At 41.0% G+C, this 15,902-nt stretch overlaps 1 protein-coding gene across 5 annotated transcripts in view; it reads left to right on the plus strand.

The window, feature by feature from the left end:
• The window catches only part of HDAC11 (histone deacetylase 11), a 770,405-nt gene that overhangs the window by 273,312 nt on the left and 481,191 nt on the right, over positions 1–15,902 (plus strand). For all 5 annotated transcript variants that reach the window (XM_044078103.1, XM_044078104.1, XM_044078105.1 and 2 more), the window contains exon 4: positions 14,046–14,146. In XM_044078103.1, coding sequence (XP_043934038.1) covers positions 14,046–14,146 — 101 coding nt within the window. The remainder of the gene's footprint in view (positions 1–14,045; positions 14,147–15,902) is intronic.

Consider the following 15,902-nt stretch of genomic DNA (forward strand, 5'->3'; position numbering starts at 1 on the left):
TCACATCCCCCTCCAGATAAAAGGCCAAGGCAGGATGTTTATTATGATTCCTCTGATCATGCTTCTGTTTCCTCAGTTTCTTCTTCTGACCATGAATATTCTTTCCCTCCTTATGAGGATTCTGATGCTGAGGAATCCTTTCCTTCAGCTTCTCCCCCTGAGGATTTCTCTTTTGGGGAAACTTTGCATGAAATGAGGGAACATTTCCACTGGGAAGGACAGGAGTATTCGGAATCTAAGAAAATACTGAGGGATTTTCTTCTTCTTCCCCAACATAGACCCCTGGCTATTCCTCCTGTTTTGGATATTGTGGATGATGCCTTTTCGGAGGCTAACTTAACCCCTGACTCTTTTCCTCCTGCTCCTGTTAAGCCTGATAGATATTACAGGGTTTCTGATTCCCACCAGTTTTTATACAAGAACCCTTCTGCTGACCCTGAAACCATTTCACAGGGTCCTAAGGGAGTTAAGGCCGCTTCTGCCAAAAATCTCATTCCTACTGAAAAGGATTCTCGATCCTTAGGAAGATGGGGTAAAAAGGTGTACACTTCTGCTACTTTGTCCATTAGGGCCTTAAACTGTCAGTTTCATATGCTGAAATACCAGCAATTTCTCTTGTCTGTTTTAAAACAAAAGCTTACTTCCATTTCTGCCTGTGCAGGTAAGGAATTACATGACTTATTGCATGCCACTGAACAAGTTGTGAAGCATGGTTTACACTGTGGATTTGATGCCTTGGAGGCTTCTTGTAGGGCTGCGGCCTCCGGCACAGTCATTAGAAGGCATGCATGGCTAAAGGAACAAAATTTGCCTGAACAAGTAAAGGCTAAAAGCTGAAGAGGTGATTAAAAAGATGGAGGATAATGCGAAATCCATGCAAACAGTTAAAGCTTTCTTACAAGTACAGCCACCTAGATTTAGCAGGAATTGGCCTTCAAAAAATTGGTCCTTTCCCACTTCAGACAGGCCTCAGAGGGGTAGATATAGACGCTCCAGAGGAAGGCCTCAAACACAAGCTTCTTATAGACCAAGACAGTGGACTGCTTCCACCACTAGGGGAGGAGAGGACAGGTCACAAACTCAAAGGAAACAAACTCAATGACTCCCTCTGTTGGGCTACAGGAACTTCTTGCCTGGAAGCCCCTCTCGGAGGAAAACTCTCTCTTTTTTATCAAAATTGGACTCAAATAACCCAAGACAAGTGGGTTTTGGATGTGGTTTTAAGAGGTTACAAATTCCATTTTCATACCTTGCCAAGGCCAAGCGGATGGCCAGACCTTCCAAAACATCAATGGACGGAGGCCTTAAACCAGGTGGAAGCTCTTTTGGCTATGAATGCCATAGAACTGGTTCCACTTTCAGAGATGGGAAAAGGTTTTTACTCAAGGCTCTTTCTAGTCCCAAGGAAGCAAAACTCATGGAGACCCATTCTGGATCTGTCGGTCTTGAACACCTTTCTAGAGATTCCAAAATTCAAGATGCTTACTCTACAGCAGCTACTTCCAATGCTGTCCAAAGATGCATGGATGGTAACTTTGGATTTAAAGGAGGCATATTTACACATTCCCATCAGGCAGGATCGCAGAAAATATCTCGGGTTCAAGGCCGGATCAAGGCACTTTCAATTCTCTGTGCTGCCCTTTGGATTGTCTACTGCTCCCAGGGTCTTCACCAAATGCCTGGCTCCAGTAGTAGCTTACTGCAGACTCAAGGGAATTCAAATTTACCCTTATCTGGACGATTGTCTAATTCAGGCAGACAGCAAGGATGTCTTACTCCAGCATCTAGAATTTGTACAGAACCTCCTCAAGTTCCTGGGATTCTCTGTAAACATAAAAAAGTCAAATTTGACACCATCACAACAGATAACTTTTCTGGGTGCTCTTCTAAACACCACAACCCAGATGGCATTTCTGACATCCTAAAAACAATTACAGCTGGCTTCAACTTTCAAAACCTTGGCAACTTTAACTCAACTATCTGCAAGGAAATTCCTGCAGGCTTTGGGTTACATGGCCTCCTGCATCCTTCTCGTACCATATGCAAGACTACACATGAGGAAAATACAGTGGTACCTAAAAAGTGTATGGTCTCAGCATTGCCACAGTTTAGACATACTGATCTCCATCCTTCCTTGCCTTCAAAAGGAATTTCTTTGGTGGTCCAGGGCATGTGTTCTAAACAAAGGGAAACCCTTCAGTCTGCCTCCTGCCACTCAGATTCTAACCACGGATGCCTCGATTATGCTTGGGGAGCCCATTTTCAGGGCAACTGTCTGCAGGGCCTTTGGACAAAGGATCAGATGCACCTGCATATCAATTTAAAGGAAATGTTAGCCGTTCAGAAAGCTCTATTGGCCTTCAGGAATCTTTTACAACCAGGACAACTACTAATACGGACAGACAACACCACAGTTATGTGGTACATAAACAAGCAAGGGGTTCTCATTCCTACCCCCTTTGCAGACTAGCCATGGATCTATGGAACACAGCTCTAGCTTGCAATCTGGATCTTCAAGCTCAGTTTCTACCAGGGAAACAAAACTTCCTGGCAGGCAGTCTGAGCAGAAACCTTTCGGATCCACACGAGTGGATGCTGGACACCAAAATATTCAGGATGATAACAGCAGTTTGGGGATGTCCAGACATAGACCTCTTTGCATCCCATCTCAATCATCAACTACAGAATTTTTGCACCAGGTCTTTCCACAGAGAAGCTTGGAAAGTGGATGCCCTGTCATTCAGTTGGAGGAACCTCTCGGGATATGCCTCTCTGCCTCTTCCTCTTCTTCCACGGGTCTTATTGAAGATAAAACAGGACAAGCCCAAGATGATAATCTTGCTGGCTCCAAATTGGCCTCGGCAGTTTTGGTATCCAACTCTAAAAAACCTATGTCTGGAGCCCCCTTGGGTTTTACCTCAGTCTCCGAACCTTCTGTCCCAACATCAGGGTCAGGTTCTACACACTCATGTCAGAACTCTCAGCATGGCGGCCTGGTTAATCCAGGGCCTTTGATTTCTTCTTTCCTACCCAAGCAGGTTATGGATGTCATTTTAGAAGCCAGACGTCCTGGCACTAGAAAATCTTATGCAGGAAAATGGAAAAGATTTTGTTCCTGGATGCAGGCTCAGGATTCTGATCCTCTTCTTCCTAACATTACCTTATTTTTACTTTACTTGACAGATCTCTTACATGAGGGTCTCTCTTTCTCTTCCATTAAGATACATGCCTCTGCTATTTCTGCTCATTATAATACAGACCCTCCCATCTTTTCCCACCAGCTCATGAGACAGTTTCTCAGAGGAGCTAAGAACTTAAGACCTCCTAGATCTCCTCCCATTCCTGCTTGGGATCTCAACTATGTTTTGGAAAAACTAACCTTGCCTCCTTTTGAGCCTGCTGCCTCTTCTGACATCAAGTTTTTATCTTGGAAGACAGCTATCTTGTTAGCCCTAACCTCTGCCAGGAGAGTTTCAGAGTTACAAGCTCTTATGGCTGTGGAACCTTATATTATTTTTCATCAAGACAGGGTATCTTTGAGGACTAATCCTACCTTCATGCCTAAGGTGGTTTCCAAAGTGGCTTTAAATCAAACTATCCACTTGCCAACCTTTTTCCCCACTCCTCAAAATAAAGGGGAAAGGATCTTACATTCCTTGTGTTCGAGTGTCTTCACTGTTGCAGTCTGGGTTTCCCTCCCTCCTGTCCCCTCTTATGTTTACTTTTGTGTAGTTCCTTTTTTCACAATTCTTCTGAGGTGTATTTGCAAAGGTTATGGGACCTTTTCATTTTCGGACTCCTGACATCTGGGGCAAGAAAAACTGGAGAAGATGGCGTCGGCTGTCAGCTTTGTACTTCTGGCGCTCTGACGTCAAGGAGCATGGTTGAACAGCCGACGCCGGACCCAGACTTTGGGATTCTGGCCGACCGAGGGCTGCCTGCCGGCAGGGGAGAACCCTACAGTCATGACTGCAACAGTGAAGACACTCGAACATCTACATTTATGGTAGGTGTACACAACTGTACTTTCACCCCTGGGATCACTCCAGTGGGTCTACTTGATAGAGGCACTGGGAACTAACGTCTGGCGGCACAATGCCAGGGCACTTCTTTGGGCTAGGCTTGTAAAGGTTCCATAGCCATTAGCCTAGTATACACCTGTGAACCTATAATTCCTCTCCTTTCAATCGTCTGTTAGATAAATTGATTACTATGTTTGTCTTGCCACACTCCTGGTTGTCACCCTCCATTGTTTGGAGACATTTCTGTTCCTCCCTCTGCCTCTTCTTCTCCAGCTGCGACTGATGTCGCTGACGTTCCGTTCCCCTTTTGCAAAAAGATGAGTTACTAGTGGGTCTGGTATCCTGTGAATTTATTAAATCAATATGTGAATAAATTTCACCCTCTTGCAGGTTATTATTTGAAATAAGATCTTCCTTATCACGTTCTATTACATTTTCTGTTGCTCGTCACTGTGTAGACTCCTGTATTAACATCATTAAGTTGTGTTTTCAGCCAAGTGAACGTGTTCCCGTTCTGAAAATCTGATGCATCTCTTTTCATTTTATGTTGTTCAGTGGCTATAAGCCCTTTTTCAAAAATAAACAATACGCCCATTACTTCACAGTATTTACCTGAACATTATGAAATGACGTAGAATTTCTAATTTGGTTGTGAATATTCTGAATTTCTTGGGAAAGTGTTCCTGTATAATTTGCTACTTTGTATCTTTGTTGGTACTCAGTTGCTATATTCCTGTAATTTTGGCCTTGCTAAAGGGACTCTGCACAGTTTCCTTTAAGTGCCTGTATAAATTTGGCGTGTTTGAGAGGCTCTTGGCTGATTCTCAGAGTTCAGCAACTCTTGATGTCCTTTCCTGAGCCTCTGAAGTGATTTCCATGCATCACATGGCACAATAAAGTACTTGTATTTAAAAATCGTACTTTCAGAAGCTATTTTATCGATCAACTACTGATTACTTGTTTTATTTGTGCACTTATTTTTATTTAATCTTTATGCTGGTAGGTGCGTGCGTGAATGGATGTGCCTTCTTTGAAGGTTGGTTGTCTGGCTGGCAACTCGGCACCGTAAAAATCCACTGCCAATCATTAGCAGAATGGAGTTCCGCTGTGGCAACCCCTGACCGGGAAAAACCGAAAGACAAAAAAAAAATGAAGGCTAAAATTACTGCATTTGCTCAATCTGTCTTGCTGTTGGTCTGATTGACTTAAAATTGCCATGTGTAGCTAGTTTGTTTAAAACTGTTTTGTGGTAGCATACACTCTCAAGCTATATTTTTTGTGCTTTTACATCGAGGACTGGTATATTCCATCTGATGGCAGTAGATGGTGGCTTGGTCTATCTGAGTTGAGAAACAGAAGTTGGCCTATAAAACTGGAACTGGGATTGTAACCCATAATGTAATGACACATTACACAAAGTCAAGCTCAGAGCAGCTAGGTTGTGCATCAGATAGCAGTAATACCATATCCTAGCACTATCTAATGCCATATCCTAGCACTATTCAACTTTAGTCCCTAACCATAGAGACCACATTAGAAGACCTCTGTAAAACCCACTCCTCAAACCCTAATAGCTCACCCTAATAAAGGCCTGGACAACATGGGTACGCAATTTTTAAATGTCTCTGTAGGCAGCTTGGTATGGGCATCCTGACACAAAGTAGCAATTGCCTCATGTTCACCGACAACTTTTTAATCCTTAAGGAAACCAACATATCATGTGAGATATGTGCATTCACAATTTCCTTGGAGACAAAATTCCTGCAGACAAACAAGGTTGTCAGGAATGCAAACACTACATCCACTACACGTAATGTCCACACATAGACCATCTTTTGCTGAGGTACTTAAAAGCAACCACCCCAAACCTCAAAGCCTTCCTAAGCCTGCAAACAACAATGCGTATCTTCAGCAACCTCTAAAGCATACATCAAAAGCAACACCAAACACTGCACATAAGTCTACATCCAGTGGACCCCTCCAAAAAAGACTCCTAAACTAAGCAAACAGTTTACCCATGGTTCTTATCATAGGGGACTCCATTAGTACAACACACAGATGCCTCACTTACCAGACTGGAGAAGGAGAAGATTATGGTCAGTTGCTTATCTGTAGCCAGGATCTGCCAAGTTGCACATGCACTCAGTCATTACACCACAGGTACCAGTATGATTCTGCCATAGTCCGTGTAAGCATAAATGACTTGAGACATACCTGTCTGGATTATATGAAGAGAGATTATGGTCCGCTCTGAATATGCATCTCAGACTTGTATGTGCTGTGTATTGAGCAACATGCTACCCTCACCAAGGTTGATGCCACAGTATGAACAAAAAGTGATTGACTTTATCACTTGGCTTAGTTTCTGGGCTCATTCCAGGGTGTTTAAGTGTCTGTCAGCCTGGGAGAATATAATTAGCAGACCATGATGCTTTGCCAAAGATGGCCTGCACCAGTCCTTCCTGGCTTCAATATTTCAGCCAGTATTTTATCCATGCCCTTAGATTCATTTTTAGGTAGTGCCAAAGTAATAAACCTACAGACATAGCAAATAAAATCCAAAAGGAACCTAAAGGTATTGCTACTTAATGCTAGGAGCATTAACAGGAAACTCCACACCATACAAGCTCTCCTCACTCTGGAGAATATAGACATCTGTGCCATTACTGAAACATGGTTTAAAGCTGCAGAATGTACTGCAGTAGTGCAAGACTACAGTGCTTTCACTCATTTAGACCATCAGCGGCACAGTCAGGAACTAAAGGTCGATCTACTTTAGCAACAAGAATACCTGAAGGTTAGTTAAACAGGATGATACACTGGAGTTCATCCACATACAGATCACCTTAGATAGAATCCCTTACCATATCTTAGCAAGATATAGGTCACTGTCTATGTTTCAAGAATCCCCCAATTCCTATCTAGACTTGCTGGAGGCACTCTACATTTAGCCAAACACTCTACTCTAAAAGTAGACTGGGAAACATACAATGCCACTGACTTGCAAGCACAGTGTTTCCTGGACTTTATTAACACAAATGCCTTTGATCAGTTAGTGTGCACTTCACCCAGACGTTCAAATATGCCATACCTTATCTACACCAGTATGGGAGAGCACTGCACTCCTCATGTCACTTCCTCACTGGTGAGTTCAGATTACTAAGCTGTCTCATTCAAAATAAAAAAAAAAAAAACACTTGGAATACCCAGCAAAATCTGTTTTAGTTAGAACCTGTTCTAAAGCAAACTGCATTCTGTTAAAGGACAGTTTGTCAAAATTCAATGCCCTGCCCTACCCAGAGTTCACAACAGCTTATGTATTATTATTCATAGAAACTCTGTACGAACATGTAAAAAGCTGGATAGAGGCTGCAGCACCTACCAGAAGTAAACCCAAATCAAACCCAAAAAACAACCACATTGAAGGAATCTTAATCTTAAAAGGGTGTATAACAAATGTAAAAAAGTCATAGCCAAATTCAGAAGGAGCAAGTCTCATAATGAAAAGCTCACTAATAAAACTAAATAGGAAACAGAGGACTATTTAGATTCAGCAAGGCCAGTTGCAAGGTAAAGATAGCTTCTCAGGCTAAAGACAACCACAAGGCCTTCTACAGTTATGTTGAAAACGCAAAGGTAACAAACAACAGTGTGCTGAACTGGTAGTAGGTAGTACTGCCTTCACTGAGCAGAGTGAGGTAGAGAATCTGCTGGCCGACAAATTCAACTCAAACTCCCCCCCCCCATCCTTTGTGATATCCCTAACAGCATACCCCCTCAACTATCAGCAGAGAGCAGGTCATAATGGCGCTTACTAAGGCTAAAAACACAGCCTCAGTGGGGCCTGACAGTATCCCATGTTGCCTCTTAAATAGCCTGAAGCATGACCTATCAGGGCTACTTGAGTCACTTTTCAACTACAGCCTCAAAACAGACTATGTATCAAGTGAATGGAAGATGGCAGCTGTTATCCCCTTCACAAGGGTGGACCAGCAGCCGATCCTGGAAACTACAGACCCATTAGTCTGACTAGTCTAATATGCAAAGCCATGATAATTAGCTAAGACATTGGCAACCGTCAGACTTTGGACGCAGCCCAGTCTGGTATTGTCAAAGCAAGGTCATACCTACTTAACCTGGTAGACTTCTTTGAGAAGGTAACTAAGGCAATGGATTAAGAGAAAATGATGTGTGCCACCTACCTAGACCTGGGCAAGGCATTCAACACAGTACCCCACTCAGGTATTGTGGACAAACTCACTGAACTGGGCATAAATCCCTACACAGCTTGCTGAATTTCCAGCTGGCTCACAGATAGGACCCAGGATGTCTGGACTGGTGAGAACACCTCCAGCAAGAGGTAAGTCACCAGTGGAGTACTCCTGTTTGTCATGTACTACTTAGAAGTCAAGGTTAATGACGAGGACCTCTGGCTCACCAAGTTCACAGACAACTGGAAATTGGGAGCTATCATAAATTCCCCCCATGACACTAACATTCTGCAAGAAGGTCTAACACAAACCAATAACTGGTGCTAAACCCACATACCAAAACTCAATGTGAAGAAGTGCATCATAGTGCCTTTTGGGAAATTGCCTACCCAAGCAAATTACTCCATTTATAATATACCCCTAAGAGTTGACCCAGTAGTTAGTGATCTGGAAACAAATATGGACAGTAATATGGCTTTTGACCAACAGATAGCCAAAGTACTAAAAAAAAGTCATTCTTTGTCACTCAACTTATAAGTAAGGGTATGGCATCCAGGTCCAAGGAAGTTATAGCATCACTCTACTCAACCCTTATCAGACCCATCGTTGAGCACAGTACCCCCTTTGCCATGTACCTGTCTAGACATGCAACAGTTGGAATGCCTACAGAGGTTCCTCACCAAGAGAATTCAGAGTATTAACACAGTGTCTTATACAGATCGCCTTAAAGACTTAGAGTATAGAGACAAGTCTCTATACTCTGTCTCATACAGGTTGTTGAGTAGCAGTCTGTGCTTGGGATATAAAGCATTCTTAGATCCAGCTTTGATGGAGCTTCTGCATATCTGCAAATCGAGCAGCACCAGAAACACTAGATTCAGGGATTTTAACTTTGCTTGCGACTTAAATAGAACATCCTGGCAAGAGAGATATATGACTCAAAGGATCCCCATGCTCTGGAATAGGCTTCCCATCCATGTGAAACATAGCCCATCCCTAATCTTATTGAAATGTAACCCTGACCATTGGATGGGTAATCATAAATTCATCTCTTGGCTGGAAGAGGCCAACAGTAAACATTCCCCAACTAACAAACCCCCCCACATAAGTTTTTAAGTTTTAGCACCCTCCTAACAAACATACCCCCATAAAGATGCACATGTTACCAGGGGATGCAGTTAGGTTGGGTTGCGAGGCTAGGCTTGTAAAGGCCCTGGTGGTTGTTATCTTACTGTATACCTATGCACCTATCCTTTTATTTTTGGTGTGTTTTGTATGCCAGAGTGTGAATCTTAATTTTTTTTTGTTCCTAGAATTAGCCTTTCAGGACTAAACCTCCCTCTCTCTGTTGGCAGCAAAGCTCTGAAAGGCTTAGCACCCATAGCTGTCTTTTAGTCAGCTTAGCCCGAGCTGCCTGACAGTTTGGGTACATGGAAAATGCCCTGAAGCTTTAGGAGCTGTCTGGCTGTTATATCCTTGGCAGGTTATAACCCATATAGCTAAGGCTACTGCAGTTTGAACATCTACTGTTATGGTAAGTTTACTTACACAACTGTGCTTTCTCATTCAAAGTACCAAGAAAAAGTAGGTGTGAGATTTTGAAAGAATTCTCCATATTATGAAGATCCAAAGAAGGTTTCTTGAGAGAAAAGCTTACTTAGGCCTCCTTTAGTGTTGCTTAAAAAGTGGTACTTGTAGAGATGACCTCTTAGCATGAAAATTCATTGGTTCCAAAATATCTAGTCAAAATCTGAGTAAACTAGGCATCAAAAGTTGTCTGTTTTGAATGCATAATTAGGTCTCTGACATGGTGAAAGTCAACTGAATGAAACTCTTCCCATCTACGAGGTAAGAAACCTGCTTAGCTGATTGGCTTGCTTTTCACATATTAGTGGGATTCCAGCCTAATATTATCAACCTTGTCTTTAAAAATATGAGCAGCAATCTTCTAATCTGAGGAATAAGTCTTCCTGTTTATCATATAGACTGGTTGGCTATATGTGGTTCTCTGGGTGAGAGCATTGACATCTTGTGGGAAAACATTTTATAGTAAGTTGCATGGTGTTCATTATGATGTAGTTTGGCCTCCAGCAGCTGAATCCATTTCCATCGTTGATCTAGTCTTCTTCTTTCTGTTCTGAGACTTAAAATTTCTGTTTTATTCCAGGATTATGTGCCATACTAGAAAGGGTGTACACAAAATAAGCAGAAGAGAGCAGTTGCATTCCTAGTCACCTTATTACAGGTGATTAGCAGATTTTCAAGACTCTTTGTATTGGACCTGCATTAGGATATACCCCATTGGGGATAACAGCATGATACAGACAATTTTTTAAAGTTTTTGTATGAGACCAGGCCAGATTCAAGTGATATGACACAATAGGGCCTTATGCTGAAAAGGGACAGTTGTTGATTAGGGCATGTGACACAAACCTTCTCTGAGCCAGAGATGAACACATCAGACTGAAAGATCAAGCCAACTGAGTGCCTTTTATAATGTGTTGTAGTGAAAACAACCTAGATAAGATTGAATCATTCCATAATACTGAGGAATTTTCTCATAACAGCCTTTTCATCAGCCAGATGTTTGAGTCTCCCAAAACTATATAGTTCGGAGCACCAAGTTGATGTAGGAATAAGTGAACTCCTTATTAATAATTCCACAGTACAGGTGTGTGGTAAATGAGAAACATTCCACAGATTGTCAATGCAATTAGGAGATATTAAAATCAGTTGAGTCACTTATTTACAAACCTGGAACCTTTCAAGTGATGATTTGAAATGTAAAGCTACCCCTTATCCAGTTCCACATCAAGCACTGAATAAAAGAGGTCTCTGCTGGTATAGTGGATACCAAACATGGGACAAAGTTATCATCAAGTTAGGTCTCTATTATAGCTATGATGTTAGTATTTCATAACAAGTGTAAAACAGTCAAGTCTTGTTGGAAAAAGAAGTAAATTCTCCTATTTCGGGCCAAAGGAGCATAGGTCCTACCTGTTCACTTCTGATGAACTAGAGCCTCTTTGAGTATCTCGATAAACACAGAGTATCCCTTTCCATATGAGCTTTTATCTCCCAATGGTGCTGAGAAACCAAAGTAGGGATTTTTGATCCTGCTCTGAATTGAGTATTCAAAGGTTGTCAGTATTTTGCTGTGAACTGTTCCCGTTAAAAATTCTTAAATTTTTTGTATGATGATTAAATAACTTACATCAGTTGACAGTAGTAGAAGGGGTCAAAGGCTAACAAAAGACCTTGTAATAAAACATGCCGATCATAACATTTTTATGAACTTTCTACAATTAATTTTTAAACAGTTTATTATCCAGTCTCTATGATACACCTTCATAAAAACTGAAGCAAGAAGTAAGATTGAGTAAATCTTAAGAGTAAGAGCTGTGAATAAACTGCAAATTAATAAAATCAGCTAATACAACAAATAAGACACATACAAACAAGTAAACAATCTGAAGATGTTAAAAATACCCCCAGATAATTAGTTAACATTAAGAAATGTAAGCTCAGGCATCCCCTTGAAATCCATCCATCCATCCACAACCCCCTTTTCCCATTTTTGTACATAGGGTTGTGGTGTCACTTCAGCAGTGACAATCACTTAGAGCCAAGGTTCATACCAGTGGGTGGCTAGCTCTGTCACATGTTTTTCTTTCATACCATACACTCACATGCACACTCACACCTATGGTCAATTTAGAGTGTCCATACCACCTTCTGCATGTCTTTTGAATGTGGGAGTTAACCAAAGTACCCAGAGAAACCCCATGGAAACACAGAGAGGGCATGCAGACTCTGCAGAAAATGCACCTGAGCTGAGAATGTAACTGGAGAACCTATTGCTGTGGGGCGACAGTGCTATCTGCTATGCCACTGTGCTACCCAGGCATCCCCTTGAAATATACCAGTATGTATTCAAAATCCAAAATGGTTGATGTGTGTGCCATTCTTTGCAGATGTCAACTTGAGCAATAAAACTCTACACCGTAATTTGCATGATTGTTAGCATTCCAGTCAGCAAATTAACTTAAGTAAATTACATTCCTGTATGATATAGCTACAGTTTAACATTTTATGTAATATAGTCTGACTTTCAGAAATTGCTAAAATAAAATAGCCATCTGGGATATTCACAGACTGTGTAAGTGGCACATGGTGGGTGTTAAAAAAAATAAGAACATGATTGTCAGGGCTGTGAGACATCTATGCCAGCAACAGAGTTTGCCAGTCAGAAGTTTACAAAAATGAAAGTTGTCCAAAAGAAAATAGCCATACTATATTTTCAGCTCTGTTATGGCATTCAGGACTTCAGGAAGGACTTTAAGATATCCCCTCCAAATTATAACCCAGTCAGTATTTCTTTAGGAGGAGTTTCCAGACAAGCCTGCAGCTAGACAAAATGAAAACTAATAGCTGTAATAAAGGCATGAAATCCATTCTTCACTATGAAAGTAGCCAGAACCCAAACTGATAAGTTCTAACAAGTAGTCTGTTCATGACTTCAGTTAGATCTGTTCATGACTTCAGTTAGATCTGATTCATGTCTTGGCCGTAAAGCTGACAGGAAACACTTTTGTCAGATTCCAGTTCTCGAACAGTAGATCAGTAGCCCAAGCAATTTAAAGGTACTCATGAACGAACTGACTGTATATAGCATTATATCATTTTATCTATTCTCTAGCCACCTTCCTATCACAGGTATACTGTTTATTTCCATACATGCAGACAAATTGCAGCAGATCATGTTAAATAATCTTCCCTGTCATTTTAATAATAGAACATGGAAAGGCTCATATCAGGTAGTATACCATTTTATCCATTCTCTAGCCACCTTCCTATCACAGGTATACTGTTTATTTCCATACATGCAGACAAATTGCAGCAGATCATGTTAAATAATCTTCCCTGTAATTTTAATAATAGAACATGGAAAGGCTCATATCAGGTAGTCCAGGACTACTCCAGTAGAAACTGCAAGCCACAAGTTGTGTAACAGCGTTGGCAGTATCACAGGTCACCAGATACCACTACCACTGCAGATAACATAGTCACAGGTCATAATTTTTAAAGTCCTTAAGTGCTGTAATTAGACTGAGCAACAAAAACCAGAACAAGCAGAGTTTAGATGAAACATGAACGGGCAATAACATACTTCACATGAGCAGAAAACAGTGTTTGCTTAAGTGGCTGTCTTTCTCATTTCTCAAGAGTAATAGTCCAACTTATTTTTGAGGGGAAATGGAGGCATGTTAAAGCTTCCACCAGGAATGAGTCAGAAGTGTATCTTTGTACTTTAAAGTCACCGGATTGATAGAGCTGTATTACATGTTTATGTTGTACTTTTTGGCTGTTTTAGCAAGTCCATTACACACTGTTGCACTGTTTTTGCTCTTTGTAAAAATACTCCTAGTCCTTTTGACAAATATGTTTTCATACGAAAAAGAAACAACACTGGTGAGATTTTGAAGTCGAATTCAGTGCCCTTCTTGCATGCACACAATGGAAACCCTCCATGATGACAATGAGATGAGATTTCTTTTTTTGTTTTAGGTCTTCCAGTTTTCTGTGTTTGTACAATTGAAAAGAACATAATGTTGTCATTAGCACACTGATTGTAAGTACATAACGTGGAAGGAAATCCAGTGGTATGCTAAGCTCCGAGCAAGGACAGTAGTCAGTCAGAGGCAAGCCCAATATACCAAGCTGTTCACTGGCCTGAATTTTGAGTGTGTGCATGTACAAAGCAAAGTACATAAAAAAAAAATAATAAAGAACATCTTTTTTGCTGTTGTAGAAGAAAAACTTGTAACTGATGATACAATTGTTGAGGCTCGAGAAGCGACTGAAGAGGATCTGCTTGTAGTGCATACAAGACGATACCTAAATAAACTGAAGGTAACAATTACTTCTTAATTTTTTTGTCTTATTATTTGGATTTTTTTTGAACCATACTGTTAAGAAGATGTTAGTGTATAAAACTATAGGCAGAGATGTTGCTATTAAAACGGATCTTTGTAATATGAGCAGAAACAAGTTAAGTTAGAAAATTTGATTAGTGAAAACATGCCATTTATTCAACATCTCCTTCCTTTTCCAATAGATGTAAAGAAAATTCTGTTTGTAGCGAAGAGATATAATCTTCAATTAGGTCCTGATGGACCGCATTTATTACTGAATCTTTTTCCCATTAGAAGGAATTATTTAGTTTCCTTGCACCATAGCTTTCAGACCCATATTCTTTGTCTTAAGGGACTCATGACAGCCAAAAATGTTATATTCTTCTTGTCCCTTCTTCATATATGTTGCAATGGGATGTGGTATGCCAATGACTGCAGAGCTGCTGTACACCAAAGGACTTTCTCTTAGTGTCAGACCTCTGTAACTACTCCTTGTCAAGGATTTCTCCTCACAACCCGAAGGTGGGCCATAGTTTCCTTTTTTTCATTCCTTCCGTGAAGCAGTCCCTTTGGTTGGACCTGTTGCTGGACATTTGGCAGAGATAAGATCAGAGGTCAGCTTTGATCCAAGAGATTTGAGTGCATTAGAGAAGTTCTCCTTAGAATCAGAGAGTTTTACATTACAAGCACTGGAGTATCTCCTGGGGCTGAAATGTATGTCAAGCAGTGGTGTGGTATCTGAACAAGTGGATGAGGGCTGAGGCTTGATATACATCCTATTGAACACTGCTGCATTAGCCTTAACTATATGGGTTATATCCTGCCAAGAATATAACAGCTGTCCAGCTTCCAGAGTTTCACCCAAGTGTTCTGGCAGCTCGAGCTAAGCTCAGTAAAAGACAAGTTTGGGCTGTAAGCCCTTCAGATCTTTACTCCCTCTGAAGAGAAAGCTCCTGTTAGGCTTTTGAGGAGCAAAGGTCGGCTTGTGCTGTTCCTTTGCTGGACAGATAAGTTCCCTTTGGGGAAAACACTTTTATTCAATATTTTTTCTTTATTCTTAATACTTTCCTGTTCAGAAAAGATATTCTAAAGTTAGGAGTTTGTTTTAACATAGTGTCATGACACTACACTATACTTCTAAATAGGAGTGCTTTTCCTGTTAGTTTAAAAGCTGTTTAAAACAACTGAAAACCAGTTTTTCTGTGGAGGAAATTTGTGTGTGTTTTACTTTCTGGGGCAGGAAAAGTGTTTTAAAGTGCTTTTTACTGTGTTTGTCTTTGAAAAAAAAATTTGTAAAGACGTTTAGTCTGCTGTTTGTTTTCTCTTGAAAATGAGCTATCTTGTCTTCATTCTTACTGGTTGGGTTCAGAGCCGAGCCTCTGCTCCGACTTGTCCGAATACTAAAGCTCAAAGTCTTTCACTTGGCTGGTGGCTGAACACCAATCCCATCATGCAGTGTTGTAACCCTCCAGATGTTGTTTGTTGCTAACCATAATGTGTTTACATGTATCATATTGTAGAGTACAGATATAACAAAGAAAGTCAGAGAATCTCCTCGCCTAAGGAAAAAAAAAAACAACCTCTATAAGTCCTCCAGAAGCCTTGGGCTGGGGGAAGGCGGGAGGGTCATAAGAATGAAGGCAAGATGGACAACAAACATGGAACGTTATGGTGAGTACATAACTTCTTTATGTTATGTTGTCGTATCTCGCCTTCATTCTTACTGGTTGGGACAGCGTCCCTAGCACCACATT

The sequence above is a fragment of the Protopterus annectens genome, chromosome 7.part0 (assembly GCF_019279795.1).
Source record: "Protopterus annectens isolate FY-2018-M chromosome 7.part0, PAN1.0, whole genome shotgun sequence".
NCBI lineage: Eukaryota > Metazoa > Chordata > Ceratodontiformes > Protopteridae > Protopterus > Protopterus annectens.